The 15,012-nt window shown below is 48.1% G+C and overlaps 2 protein-coding genes and 1 long non-coding RNA gene across 3 annotated transcripts; 1 reads left to right on the top strand and 2 right to left on the bottom strand.

Annotated features, from left to right (window-relative positions):
* Positions 1–27: 27 nt before the first annotated feature.
* On the top strand, positions 28–2,597 carry LOC147600550 (uncharacterized). Its single transcript, XR_015258598.1, has 2 exons — positions 28–426; positions 1,219–2,597. It is a non-coding gene; the product is annotated as an uncharacterized LOC147600550 (long non-coding RNA).
* LOC104476044 (acyl-coenzyme A thioesterase 1-like) lies at positions 456–7,836 on the bottom strand. The gene is made up of 3 exons (XM_010115690.2): positions 7,252–7,836; positions 4,125–4,327; positions 456–3,308 (listed from the first exon to the last, which is right to left on the bottom strand). The coding sequence occupies exons 1-3, from the start codon at positions 7,805–7,807 to the stop codon at positions 2,733–2,735; spliced, it is 1,335 nt and encodes a 444-aa protein (XP_010113992.2). The 5' UTR covers positions 7,808–7,836; the 3' UTR covers positions 456–2,732.
* Positions 7,837–8,071: 235 nt separating this feature from the next.
* Positions 8,072–14,773, bottom strand: LOC104478748 (acyl-coenzyme A thioesterase 1). Its single transcript, XM_010119182.2, has 3 exons — positions 14,164–14,773; positions 11,742–11,944; positions 8,072–10,009 (listed from the first exon to the last, which is right to left on the bottom strand). Exons 1-3 carry the CDS (start codon positions 14,771–14,773, stop codon positions 9,404–9,406), a joined length of 1,419 nt encoding a protein of 472 aa, XP_010117484.2. The 3' UTR covers positions 8,072–9,403.
* Between the last annotated feature and the right edge of the window lie 239 nt (positions 14,774–15,012).

The raw sequence follows: 15,012 nt of genomic DNA, 5'->3' as shown, positions 1-15,012 counted from the left end.
ATGGTAACGGTAAAGAAACCAGGCCCGGGCCCCACGGGCGTGATCAGACAGCTTTTATTGAAACCCGTCCGCACGAACGTTAACACAATTTGCAGATGACGAGCAGCGTCAGCACCGAACGCTCACGCGCTCCGCCGGCGGCGTGACCCGATGCGGCACCTCCGGTAACGCGGGGTCCGCCCGCTCCCGCTCAAAGCTGCCCACCGCCGGCCCCCGCGCCCGTGAGAAGCCGCCTCGGCGCTGTGGCGACCGGCCGGGTCTTTGTCAGACCCCAGCAGGGCCGTCCGGCCGTCGCGGGGTGGTTTGGAAGCCCAGGGCTGGCTGTGCCCCAGGGCTAAGCCCCCACCCCCCCCAACGATGTAGCCAGGGAAGCTAGTCCAGCCACCCAAGCACCAGTCTCCCTGGAATGCTGCGGGGTTCTGCCAGGTAAGGAATGCAAAACAGTGTAAATAACGTGGCTTTAACGAAGGCCATCATCAGGCACTCGGTTTAATGTATACTTCAGGAAGTAGTGACATTATCTGCAGAGTATCTTTGGTCTCCAAGTAGAATTATAAATATACAAAATACTACTGCAAAAGTTGGCTGGCTTTCTAGAGATCATTTTGTGAATGATTTCATCCAGGAATATCCTGACCTGCTCACAAAGGGATCTTCATAGTAAAATTACATTCCTTTTATTTTTTCTCCCTTTTTTGTTTAAAAAAAAAAAATCATTCAGCTTTCTAAAAAGTGCACTATTCAGAAACAAAAATATAACATCAAATTCCTACACAGCCTTGCTTTATAATAAAGGAACTGGTTTACTTCTCTTTCAAATTGCATATATCTGACAACATCTAACACTGAATTATTTTAAAGGCTTGTGCTTTAGAAACGAAGTCTGAGGACTTCTAAGCTACCTGGTTTTTGTTTTATTTACTTCAGGTACTTCCTGAACCTCCAGCTTGCAATTTTGTGTAGCGATGGATATGCTGAGGTAGGACTGCAGTGTGGAGACGCTGGAGACACAGTGCTGGGAGGATAACAAAGCAGGGTTGGGGGAGGCACTGCTCTACCACAACTGCACAGCTACAACCACTTGAAGATGCACATGATGAGGCAGACCCAACAAACTGAAGCCTTCAGACAACCCTTTCCTCTATGGTTGCAACTTGGAGTGAGTTTGGGAAAAAGGCAGGATACTAAGCATGGGTGACACCAACATGCACTTCACAGCAGGCTGTGGTCCTGGATTTCTGCAGCTGCCAGTTTCACTGGAGGTTCAAACACCAGATATGACTCTGCAAAGGCCTCTTCAGCCAGGGAAAGAGTTCAGAGAGACGAGGTGTGAAGACAGTTGGTGTGGAGTGAACAGGATGGAGCTTCTCTGGTAAGGAGTGGACGGATACATTGTTCAATTGGCAGTGATGGTGTGTGGAGAACATGTGACTTCAATCAAATGATAAGGAGTAGTAAGAGTTGCAGAAAGCTAATGAGACCTGAGTGACAGCATAATGACAGTTAACTGGAGAGAAAAGATCCCTGAGAGCAAAGCAAAATGGAAGGTTTTGTATCTTCCTGGACAGCTCTCAAATTGGTCTGACAAAATAACCTTGGAAGGAGAAATTGTATTGATGGAGGCCCTTGTTAAACAGGCCTTCAGCGCTGGCACCACTCCAGCAAGACCCTCGAGAGAGATGAACTAATTTGGGAAGAAGTTGTTTCTTTCTACCTGAATAGTGGGGAAAAATAAAGCCTTAGCTCCCCATATGATGACAGTTTTTTACAGTCAGTCTTTACAATCTTCTACTGGCTAGGTTTTCTGTCTCTCAACTCTGCTTCCTCCCCAAGAACAGCTGTCTGCATCTGTTGACATCACTAATAAAGAGTTCCACAAGTAATTAATCCCTAACTTAATTGCAGGTGTTATTAGTTTAAAACAAGCAAAGAGATAAGTCAGTCTTGCACATAGCATAACTGCATTTAACCATGCTTTTACCTATCTAACAGAATTCTAATACCCTGAGTGTCAAATGCCAATCCAACACATTCTAGGAAGAGCTGGTTACATCCCTAACACAAGACAGTGCAAGTGCTACCATTCTCCCAGGGTGACAGGAAAAGTACTCTTCATTTTCCCACTCTGCAGGTATTTTTTGTTGGAAGGAAGCAGACTGTGTGACCAGAAGATCACTAAGGTGAAGGCATACGAGCCTCATTACAAACAGATATAATTAGAAAACTTTTCCAAAGTGTAGATGGCTGTAAATCTGAGAGTTCTGGGCTAAGGCAACTTAAGACCCAAAGCCAGAATCATTCATCATTTTGATGTCAAAGTTTATCATCAACGGGTTGCCATCGTTCCCCAGGTGCGATCCAGACAGTCACCGCTGAGGGTGCAGGCTAGCTGTTAAATTCTCCAACTCACAAATACTGCAAGCAAGAAAGTACTTACTACTCTCTTCAGATACTTGTTTCTTGATGTCATGACCAATTCAGGCTGTCAAATTTGTACTACGCTGCAGCTTGCTTATCATTGTTTCACTTCTCCTCTGTGTACCTAGTTAAAATAACTTAAGCTAGTCCAAATAAACTCCTTTCTTTTTGGACTCATACTTGTAGCTAAGTAGTCATTTTGTTATTTTATATTTCAAAGCTTTTCTCAGTCAGTCCCTCCAATTTGCCAGTCATTTTGGTGGCTCAAGCTCAGTCCTCTGCAGTTCTGCAACAGTTTGCAGGTGCTTAAGTGTTCATCCCAAATGCAAGTGCAGAAACTCCTGAATCTTTCTCCAGGAGTGTTCCTGTGCGTGGGCATGTGCTTTGCTCTCTCCACCCCCCAGAACAGGCACCCCCAGAACACGATCCATAGCTACCTGACAAAATGGAGTAGAAGGAGGATCAATCCGGTGACCTGCTCCTGGATAACTCAAGAGTTCAAAGTTTTCTTTCCCATACTGGCGTAGACGCCCAATTGCCAGCTCAGCATATAAAGAGCTCTTCCACATACGATCATCTTCCCCTACCACTAAGAGAAAGTGACCTTCTGCTTTTTCAATGGGGATTGCGCAAGGAGAATTAGCAGGATTTGTTGGGTCATCCAGAGCTTCAAAAGTGTCAAATACACCAGCGTCAGAAACACTGACCTTATTCATATCAAAACGCAGCCCAGGCAGAGTCATCTCACCATAATGGAGGTCTGCAACTGTGTTTGAACTACAGCCGGAGATACAGACAGCAGCCACTACTTCTGGCAGGAAGGTGATCATGGAGAGTGCTAATTCTGCCCCTTTCCCAGTCCCAATCACTCCAACTCCTGGTCCCTTCACCTTCAGATAAGATAGGAGGTGGGGAAGAGAGGAAGAAAGGAATAAAGGAAGTATGCATTATAATGAGATTAGCCATTAAGTGCCTTTGGAGTTTTGTTATTAAAAAAAAATAAAAGTTAGGTTAATTATTGATGTGACCTGTTGGAAAGCTACAGCCTGGACCCAGGCTCCTCCCTCTGTTTAGCGTCTTATTTTTCAAGAGCTGTCAAACTCCACAAAATAACACAGATAAGAACAAAAATTACCATCACTTGGATCTCATCTAGTCCCTACTGTACATTTTGATGCAAATATTTTATCCTTTTCCCAAAACAGGTAGCAGGAAATTCAAGCACAGTCTATTGCTTTATGTCTCAGGCAAATAAAGTAACCTCGCAAATGACATTTGAAGGATTAAAGGATTAGATAAGTAGTATTTAGTCTTGTCCTCTTCTAGCCCGGTAAGTAAAACTGAAGGCAACATCCCAAGTTATCAAATCCATTCCTTCCTGACTATTGAGCAGTGTTGTATCATCCTCTCTTAAACTAATTGCTTTCATTTAAAAAAAACCCTCTTTATCATCACTGCTCCCGTTTGGAGGCTATTCTAGCACTTCAAGAATCTTCCACATTTTCCAGCATTTATTTAATGGACAGTTGTGCTGGAAGAAATTAACTCTTCGCAGTCACATGCGCAGCCGCCTATACAGGACCTTCACTTTTTCCATTATTGGGCCTAAACCTGCCCACCAGAAACTCAAAAAAAAAAAAAAAAAAAACCAAACCAAAAACACCACCACCACTTGGGCATGACTGCCAAATCCTCATTACACTCACCTTCGGGTGACGCTGTAGGAATCTAGCTGCCTCCTCAAAGTACTCAAGTTTGAATTCTTTCATGACTTTTGGGAGATCTTCAAAGTCAAAATATGGCAGAGAAAGAGCAGCAAAACCATGGGTAGCGAGGAGACTGGATCTAAATTCAATCAAACCTCCTTCATCACCGTACATGTCAATCACTCCTGGAAAGGGGCCATCTCCTGTATTAAAAAGAAGGGGTACAGAGTACAAGTTATCAAACAGGACACAAAAAAAAACAACTTTCTGGTGAAGAGTGAACAGCAAAGGATAGAAGGCTTAAGACACTTTCTATTAATACTCATTACTTTTCCATTTGCACAGCAGAGATTAAGAGAACCAGTGCTGTATCCCACTTTAGCTACTTCAAACTAAGAATAAGTCCTTATCTTCCTGTAAAAGTATGTGAACAGTTAAACTTATTTTTTTTTAAAAAAAGAAATGTTCTAAATATATTTTTCAATGGTCTTAGCCTCCTACCCTCAGAACAAGCATACTTTAAATCAGCTCTTTTCCCACAAAGAAGTCATCCCTTAATTAGCGAAGTCCAAACTCATTACTCATGAGGCAAGAGCACTCAGCCCTGGAAGTAAATCCTACAAAACTTACACAGACTCTGGAATAAGGTGCATTGAGCAAAGCACAGCAAAAAGATACCCACAGCCAGATGAAATCAGCTGGACTTACTAGATCAATCTCCACATCAGCACTGTAACACTTGGCAGTAGGACTGCTACTGCAGATGTAAAGAGACAGAGCATAACACTGAGAGCTATATAGGTGCAGTTATGTGTGCGTCACTGATATACCGATAAACATGCATATACCTACATACAATCAGTCCCACAAAACTACAGAAATAGTCAGAACCACTATTTTAAACGAGCATGCTTTTGCAGCCAGGGTCGTGTTGTAATATTACTGTATGCCATGCCAGCAGACCTTGGGCTAAAGGGCTAAGGATACTACCTCTGGGAACTATAAAGATCCCAGGCAGGGAATTTCTTTTTTTACTTCTTTTTTTTTTTTTTCCCTGGCCACCAGATGTCACCACTGAGGTATGTGGATCCAGCTCACTACACTGATCTCAGAAGAAAAAGCACCTGCTTGTGCAAGAGTGCATCAACTCTCTGACATTACCCATATGCAATAAAGAAAAGACCTCTGGCATTTCAAGGTGCTTGAAAAAGGAAGTTTTGGACAAGACATGCTAGATGGTGGAAGTCTCCTAACTTAAAGCATTAGGAAATCAGAAAAGGACTGAAACATGCTTTGGGGTTCTTTTTCTTTCATGCCTGAAATTATTCATAGAAGTTCAATATTGTACTTGAGAGAAAATCTGTCTGGATAAATTTATCATAATGCCATGATCAGCAGTAACCTTTAGTTAAGAACAGTCAGCCTGGATGGCTACTAATTCATTTATCACCCGTACCTGGAAAGCTTTCTAGCAAGAACAGTCAAGCATTAATAGGTTTCTTTCTCATTAAGACAACCTTTAACTTACATAAGGATCCTGGGCTGCCTTCCTGAGTGCCTACACACACCCAAGTATACAGTTCTGCAAAGCTCACTAAAAAGCAGGATAAAGTGGGCTAGACAACCTTACTACTTCTTAAAAACAAACAAACAAAAAACCCCACACTTGTAACTCTTCTGCTTGAATTGAGAAATCTCTTTCATATTAAAATTACAGCGTAAGCCCACTCATGTCATCTCACTTTTACCAAGAACGGTTCACCTTTAAGATTCCTATCTTAATAATATTAACATTTTTTCCATCCCTGGAGCAAAGAAAGGTGTGGTGGTAATGCTGTAACTGGATCCTCCATCAAGGGGGATGCCAGCGTCATTTCAGCAATGATTCCAGACTTTCCCACACTATGACAACACCAGACTTTCTAAAGGGAAAAATGCAGTTCCGTCTTGCAGATCTCTGGATTCCCACTAAGCTCAGCAGAAATCCAGTTCATCCTCTAAGGCGAGATATATCAAACCAGCCATGTCTCAGTGATGGAAAATCCAGAATGCTGACTAAACATTTGATCCAAAATTCAAAGTTCAATCCCTGATGTTGTTTTTTTCTTCAGTGGACTTTGGATCTGTATCTAAATGGATAAAAAGATCATTGGTTTGGAAATCATTCACTGAAAATACTTAAATCTCTAATAATTATAGTGGTACTTACAGGATTTGCTGAACCAAGTCATTATAAAGTAGAGGTAATATGGAGGGCAGTTCTAGCACCGCACCACTCAGGGAAATAAAAGAAGTTTAAGTCATGGCTCAAGTGCACAAACACCATCATCGGTGTAAGGTTTCATTTTCCAACACCACTAGCAGTCCATCAGATTATCACACCTCATAAAGCACAGCCAGCCCACAAGGAGAACAGGTAGAACTTGTTCAGAAATCTATTTTGCCTTTATACCACAGAACAACTAAAGTAATTCAACTATTAACTTAGCTTTGGCTCTGGTGTAACAGAGGTGGAGTACCTATATTTTCTAGAATCTCTTCCATTGCTCTGCTTACTGGCATGGCTTTCACAGGGAGGAAAAATGCCTTTTCGGTGCAATCCTACTCACGGTAAAATCCGTGGGCGATTTAGCACAGGCTTACACAATGAAGCTCTTCTGAATATTACAGATTCTGGTAGTCCAGAGCAAACATCAAACCTACTAAAAAATCGCAGACTGAGAGCAGTGACATGGTAAACTCTACAACTCCTATTCTCATTTAGCTTCTGCCTGTCTCACAAGAGCCACCTGCCCCTGCCTGCCCTGCCCGGTGCTGCCGGTAAGGACCAAGTGGTGTGGCCATGCGCGAGTGGGGCCGTGTCCCGACAAGCCTTTGGAAGCATCTCCATCAGATTTCAAGAAAAAAAAAAACAACAAACAAAAAACAAACAAACAAACAAAAAAAAACCACAACAAAACGGGCCAGCTGTCTGCAGGGCAGCATTCAGCTCTATTATGGAATACAGATTTCCCGGGTGATTTCCTATGTATGTTTTTCTTTCCAAAGAGACTCTCTTTGCTCTGGACAGAGAAGACAGGGGGTCCCGCCGAACCCAGGGCGAAGGTCTCCGGCCAGGGGCACTCACCCGGCGGCAGGAAGAGGGAGCCCCTTACGCCTCCCTCCTTCAGCCGGATCCTCCGCACGCCGGGGGCCGTGAACCACCTCTCTACCTCGGCCTTGGCCACCACCGGCCCGGGGATGGCGCTGGACAGGCTGTGGCCCTGGTGGACCAACATCTCCACCTTCATTGGGGTGCCGGTGCTGCGGGGAACGAGCCGCTGGTACGGCCTCTCCATGCCGGCGGGGGCGAGGCTCCAGAAGAGCCCCATGGGCTCCACGCCGGTGTAGTCGCCGCCGTGCGAGGCGTCCGTGCCCAGGTGCAGCTCGCCGCGGCCGTCCGCCCGGTAGTGCGCGCAAGACTGGAAGAGGCAGCCGCGCTCATCGGCCGCCAGCGCCCGCAAAGTCACCGGCTGCCCCGGGCCCAGCCCCGCCACCCGCGTCTCCACCCGCTCATCCGCCATGCCGGCGGCGGGGGACACGGCCATGCTTACAGCCCACTGTCGCGGCGGCAGGGGCGGCGGCGGAGCGCGGCACAGGGCCCGGGCCCGCGCCGAGGCGGAGGTGGTGACCGCTCTCCACATGACGGCGACAGATGGGCAACAGCCTCTGCGCCAACGGCAATAACGGTAACGGGGCCACCGCCCCCTCTAGGCAGCCTCAATCGAGAACTGAACTCCTCACCCTCCATCCCGGCGGCGCCCTGCGGCAGCCGCGGCGACGGCGCAGCTGCGGGGCGGGAGAGGCCACCTCCCCCGGGGCCGCTCCCGCCTCTGCACCGCCTCACGCTTCCCGCCGCGCGCCCCCGCAGCCTCCCCCCAAGCCATCAAAGCGTGGAGCCGTTGGGAGAGGTTTAACGGTCCATTTTAATCCATTAAAAAAAATACAATGAAGGCAAAACGCGTCAACACACTGACAGAATTCACATCAAACACGAACAGCAACTTAGTCTATATCCATTGAGTGAGAGTTTGTAAGGCACTGACGTGTTAAAAGCTGTTGTTTGGGGTTTTTTTTAAATACAACCGTGCAAACCGATCGGCACCCCACGAGCGATACTCAGTGTTTTTTCTTTCAAACGCATATGTGAGTGCCAAACGTTACTGGCAACCCCCAGTCGGGGGGTGGGAGTGTGCCCCGCTGCACCCCCCCCGCTCCCCAAACAGCCAGAAAAGAGGCCCAGCAGCCTGCAGGGCCCAGGGGGAGAGAGACCAGTCCCCACTGCCACGATACCACTGCCTCGCCGCCCCTTCCAGCCTGCCGACCCACGCAGGACACAGCTCCTGCAGCCTTGCCTGCACAGCACGCTGCGGCAGGGCAAAGAAGCCTCGAGGAGCTGCCATAACAGCTTCTTCGCAGCCTCCAGCGCTCACAAGCAGGCAGCTGCGGAGGCCTGAAGGGAACATACAGGAAGGGAGAAACTGCCCTCCACCAGTGCTGTGGACCTACACAGGGATATCCAGCCCTGCTGAGGAGATACCCACGAGCACTTCCAGGCATAGCAACCAATGCGTCCAATTCTGTTGTTTCTTCACACTTACCAACGTTCCAAAACCACACAAATGTCTCATTTCTATTGCACATGCTCAGAACGTCGCATCAGGCTATGGGCTGTTGTTGTCTATTAAATGGGAGAGGCGTTATCTGAGGATGCAGGCACAGAATTGCTGCTGTTGGTAAGCGAAATATTAGATATTAAGCATTAAGGCAGATGCATTTCAGTGATGTGGGAGAAGAGAAAGGAGCAACGACGGAGAGGGAAGTGCGCAAGGAGAACAGAAAGATTACTGGAGGCAGGAAGAGAAAACAGCTGCTTCCAGAAAACACTAGAGCATGAAGCTGGCTCTCCTGAGAGCAATGCCATGCAACACATTTCCTCTGAGAAAGCCAAGGCAAATTTTCATCCCAGTTCTCAGCTCGGATGAGGTACCCTCCACTTAAATTCACATTCAAAGCAGGCCCAGCTGTACCACCATAATTTTTCCATAGCTTGTGATCCCATACTACACAACAGGAGGCCAAGACCTCTAAAAGGAAGCAACTCTCATGCTGTCACCCACTATCATCCTCCAAGAAACCCAACAGCTTATTCTCTGATGTGCCGCCTTCTCATTCAGAACCATTTAACAAAACAAACGTGAAACACCAGCATCTTCCTCTGTAAGGTAACCTAACTCACATCACAGCTTACTGCATGTTTCAGATGGCTTGCCCATAAGGTGTTTGCAGAAGAAGGCTCGGATCTGCTGCCAAGCATCTATCTGTGCCTCGCAATGTGCCTTGGGCTCTCCTCCCCACACCACAGGCTTGCCAACTAACAGGTGCATTGAGGCCGCACACATTGGGAAAAAGGGGGGTTCAATGTAGTGCCCTGCTCCAGGATAACAGACTATCTCAGGCTTTTCCTTCCTGTGAGCTTGCAAACGTTTGCTCCCCTCAACTGCAAAGAATTCACTTTTCCAGTTGCGATCATCCTGGCCAACAATGAACAAGAAGCGACACTCAGCCTTCTCCAAAGGGATAAAGCTTTGGCAGTCAGGCCCTTCTAATGGGTTGTTCAGAACATCGACAATATCAGCAATCCCAGACTTGCTGACCTTAATGCGTTTTGCATTGACACCAAGGGGTGGAATAGTGATGTCCTTGTAGCGGAGCACTGCCCCCACATTTGCCACTGAGCCATTGATAAGGGCGGTGGCTGTGATGCCCTTTAGGAAGGAGGCCATGGAGATGCACAGGTCACCCCCCTTTGAGATTCCAAGCAACCCAATCCCTGGACCTTTAACCTGGAATGGAGAGAAAAGAAACCACAAGCAATGAACCATGGCATGCCACTTCTTTAAAACATCGCTATGTTCACAGCAGTGTCTCCTAAATCTGGACCCCAAGCCCCTCCTGTCTGAGGGACCCTGGGGCACTGCTCTGTGCTTGATTTATGATCATGAGCCCTGCTGAGACTGCAGCATCATCCTAACAAAGCTACAAAGCTCACTGCTGAAGCGTATGCAGAGGGTACAGCTGTGCTTGCAAACACCATGCAGACGGGCAGCCCCAGATTCACTTTGCTTATAAGGCAGTTCAGGGAGAAGAGGGAAGGGGCAAGGGAGGCCTCTTCTACAAATGCTTTCTTCCAGTGCAAAATGCTCAAAGTCAGCAAAGACTATGACACTGTCATAAGTTATGATAATGTATTTCTTATATTTGATTCACTGTCTTCAATTCCCCTATTAAGAAGCTAACATGAGGTAGCAGACATCCACATCAGCTGCTCTCCCATTTCTCTGCTCTGCTTGGCATCTAACACACAGTGAAAAGGAAGTATTCTGAAGTAGCTTACTCATTAAAATGTATCTTAAAAAAATAACCTATTAGAACCATTTTCCTAAGCTAACTGTACAGTCCTCTGGAATCAATCTAGAATAGGTTACCTTCATTTTCTTTTACACAGGCAAGTTAACTAGAATAGGAAAGCTAAATTATCTTACAGGATGCTGAAATCCTCTAAGGAGATTGGAAGAAGGTCAGCTAAAATCACAACTGCTCCAATATCCAAAGACCTTCAGGCGTAAAAAAGCTCAGAGACAGCATCAAAATTTAATACCTTTTGTACCTTATCACCAGTGTAATAGGCTCCAAATCCACTGACTTTGAAGCCTAGAAAGAGGGAAATTAGAAAATATGGCTGCAACTTTGCAACATGTTAAAAACATGGTGTAGCTATCAGTGGAAGTGTTAACAGGAGGCTGTGGTACTACTCTCAAGGGAAAAAAAAGGGGAGGATAAAAGCGATTTTCAGAGTTTTTTTGGCAGAGAGATGGCGTGAGCAGTTAGGGTGACTGAAAAGTAACCCAGACTTTTAGCAATGACCCATCTTTCTGAGGCTGAAGAAGGTATTGGAGTTCTCCAGAGAGACCAAGCGTTGCCTTGTGCAATTCTGCTGTTATTGTTGTGCACAGCTACTTGGAAGCAGATGCAGAACCAAGCAGGGCTGACTTCCAAAAGGTGCTGACTAAGAAGGATCCCCAAGTTCACAGCCAGCTACTAAAACCCACACTCACCAAATACCAACATTTGGAGTGACTTTAACAGCTTATACAATACACAGCAATGAATGTGTACTGGTGGACTTCCTTGAGACTGGGATGACAGAAGCTCATCATGTGCTCCATGGCTGAAAAAAGCATTTAGTTCTGAAGGACATTCTACGGAGCATAAACGTAAAAGCCCCACTGGAAGTGCAATAAGCCTCCAAGCAACTAGTACCCTAGTTATGAAACTGAGTTGAATGGCACAGAAATTACCAGCATGCGACCCATGTGTCACCCGGCCAGTTCACAAGGAAGAACTGGAATAATTTTTCAGAGAATCATTGTAATGGGAGTTAAAGGTGTGAAGCAAATTAATTACAGCCAGCTTGAACAGAGATGCTATTTTACGTACAGCAGCTCTGCCCCATTTGTCAGAACCTAACTACTGAGAGTTCCCTGTGGTGAGGGAGTGTCAATGAAAAAAACCAACCTGGGTGTGCTGTAACATATAGTTTACGGCTTCTTCAAAATATTCCAAGTGGAATTCCTTCATCTCTTTGGGGAGATCTTCATAGCTGTAGAAAGCCAGAGCCAGCACAGCAAAGCCATAGTTGGCCAGCAGGCATGCTCTGTATTCAGGGAGTCCTCCTCCAGTACCATATAAGTCAATAATCCCCGGAAAGGGGCCATTTCCTGCAAGAGACCACATAACGGGACACATTAACCGACCATTTTTATTCCAAATTCATAAGCCTGGGAATGTGTCTTTAAAAAAAAAAAAAAAAGAAAAAAAAAACATAGACAGCAGTAGAATGGTATTAAGGGTCCTAATTTACTGTGCCAGTTTTCAGTAAAAGGCTATATTGCTTCAAGATTCAACAAGACAGCACAAAATAGCAGGCCTGCTAATGTTTTGGATCACATCAGGGAACATGTGGCTGGAAGGGAAGGGATCCCTGGACAGTCACAACTAGTTCTCTATATAATGTAAATTCGCTGCAAAGGTATCAAGCTCTGCTTCAAAAATATCTAGCAGACTTCTCCTCTGTGCATTTCTCAGAAGATAGATCCAAAAATCTCATCTTCTGATGGTTCCAGCTTCTCAGTTTCACTGTAAGCGTACTGTAGCCATTTAATCTGGGATTAAGAGAAGAAAGTATTTACAACCAGCCTTGCTAACCTGGTGTCGTGGTTTAACTCCAGCTGGCAACTAAGCACCACACAGCCGCTCACTCACCTTCCCCTCCTCGGTGGGAACGGGGAGAGAATCGGAAGAGTAAAAGTCGAAAACTTGTGGGTTGAGATAAAGACAGTTTAATAGGTAAAGCAAAAGCTGTGCATGCAAGCAAAGCAAAACAAGGAATTAATTCCCTACTTCCCATGGGCAGACAGGTGTTCAGCCATTTCCAGGAAAGCAGGGCTCCATCACATGTAACAGTTAGTTGGGAAGACAAAATGCTGTAACTCCTAATGTCCTTTCCTTCTTCTCTCCCTAGCTTTGTAAGCTGAGCGTGATGTCATCTGGTGTGGAATACCCCTTTGGTCAGCTGGAGTCAGCTGTTCCAGCTGTGTCCCCTCCCAGCTTCTTGTGCACCCTCAGCCCACTTCCTAGTGGAGGGGTGTGAGAAGTAGAAAAGCTCTGAGTAAGCTCTGCTCAGCAATAACTAAAACATCCCTGTAATGTCAACACTGCTCCCAGCACAAAGCCCCATACTAACTGATATGAAGAAAATTAACTCTGTCCCAGCTAAAACCAACACACCTGCTGAGGGAAGCTTTACATTAGGTTCATCAAGGGACAAGGACTGAAGTCCAGAGCTGAGAGCAATCGCTGCAAACTGATAAAAAAAATATGGAAAGGAGGAGGCCAAGAGGGAGATTCCCATTCCTGTCCAGAAGGGAGGGTGAGGCTTCCCTCAGGTGCCTGCAGACTAACACAAAGAACTTGGGCAATAAAACAGAAGAACTGCAAATTCACCTCTAGCCACAGGGCTACAATGCAATCAGAGTCTGGGATATCGGCTGGGACAGCAGGTCATGGAGGAGTTACCAGGGACATACAGGGAAAAAGGGGGAGAGGGGAAGGCACATGCTATGTAGAGGTGCTCCTTGAGTACATGTGGTTTCAGAGGGTCACAGGGGGAAGGAATGGTGGGATGTGGCAGTGGGGCGGCTGCTACAGACCACTCAACCAAGAGGAGGCAAGAGATGAGGCTTCCTACAGACAACTAACAGAAGTCTGGACAGCTGCTGGGAGGACAACAGACAACACAGCATTTGTCAGGCAATCTGAAAACCTTACAGTCCCTCTCAGTGATTATTTTCTGACAAAAATACCTTAAGGGCAAATCTGTCTAATGTTTTACTTGATCTTCTGCTCACAAACAGGGAAGAACTGGGGACAAATGTGGCAGCAAAAGGCAGCTTGGGCTGCAGCAACTATGACATTACTAAGTTCAGGATCTGCAGAGAGGCTGGGAAGGTAAGAGAAGCAACCGACTTAGGACTCTAGACTTTTGGAGAGCAATCTTCAGCTTAAGAATTACTAGTGGAATTCCCTGGAAAACAGCCAGGTAGAGGAAAGACACCGTGAAGGCTGGCTGACATCACCTCCCACGGCATTTGGAAACAAAAAGGGTACTGTGATCAATGCCTTCATGTCCAATACTGGGCAACAAAACTGTCTCACCTGTGTTTTAGCACATGTAGCTGCACTGCATGAGGAGTGCGGCCGGTAGGTCAAAGCTGGTCAGGTTGATCAGGCCGCTCCTTGAAGAGTGCCCAGCTCCCCCTTGTCCTCTGACCGGGCTCAAGGGGAGCCCGGAGGGGGTCTGGCTCCGGGCCTGGCAGCACAGGGCCGGGACCGGAGGCAGCACCCGCGGGGGAAGGAGCCCGGGACGGCCGGTACTCACCGGGGGGCAGGAAAAGCGTCGCCCGGATCCTCCCCTCTCGCACCGGGACTCTCCGCACCCCGTCCCGCAGGAACGCCCGCTCGTGGTGCGCCTGGGCCAGGAGCCGCCTGGGGGGCTCCCCGTGGCCCTCAAACACCTCCAGCTGCAGGAGGAAGGGGCTCCGCACGTCCCGCTTCACCAGCCGCCTGAAGGGCTTCTGGGGCTGCAAAGCCCAGAGCAGCCCCATGGGCTCCAAGCCGGAGAAGCTGCCTCCCGGCAGCGCGGGACAGCGGGCGAGGTCCAGCTCCCCGTCGTCCCCCGCCTGGTAGCGGGCGCAGGCCTGGAAGAGCTCGCCCGTCTCGTCCCGCAAGGACGTGCGCAGCGTGACCCGCTGCTGCGGGCCGAGGCCCTGCACGGCGATGGCCAGCGGCTCATCGAAGAGGCTGCGGGCGGCGGGCGAGAGGCGGACGGAGGGGGCCATGGAGGAGAGGCCGCGGGCGGAGGCCGTCCCGTGGGGCTGCGGGGGGCCACGGTGCCGTGGGTCTGCCGGCGCGGGGCCGAACCAAGGCAGCTGCACCCGCCAGCCGCGGGAGCTCGCCTGGCACAGGGAGCGGGCAGTGACCTGCCCCATGGCCGCGGGTCGCCTCCGCCTCTGGGGCCGGGTTTCGCGGCGGGGCCGGGGCTCGGGCCGGCCATGCGGGAGCGCCGCGGGCACGCCCCGGCGGGGAGGAGCGGGAGGGCAGGCCCCTCGCCCCGCCTGCGTGCCCGCCTCCCGTCCCTTCCCCTGCTGGGCAGAAAAAGCCAAACTGGCGCCATCCCAGCGTTGTTTCATGTCTTCTTGGTGCGTCTTCCTCCGCGTCTGTCGCCTCA

This window comes from Chlamydotis macqueenii, chromosome 5 (assembly GCF_036417535.1).
Source record: "Chlamydotis macqueenii isolate bChlMac1 chromosome 5, bChlMac1.mat, whole genome shotgun sequence".
NCBI lineage: Eukaryota > Metazoa > Chordata > Aves > Otidiformes > Otididae > Chlamydotis > Chlamydotis macqueenii.
This window is presented reverse-complemented; position numbering and strand designations above follow the sequence as displayed.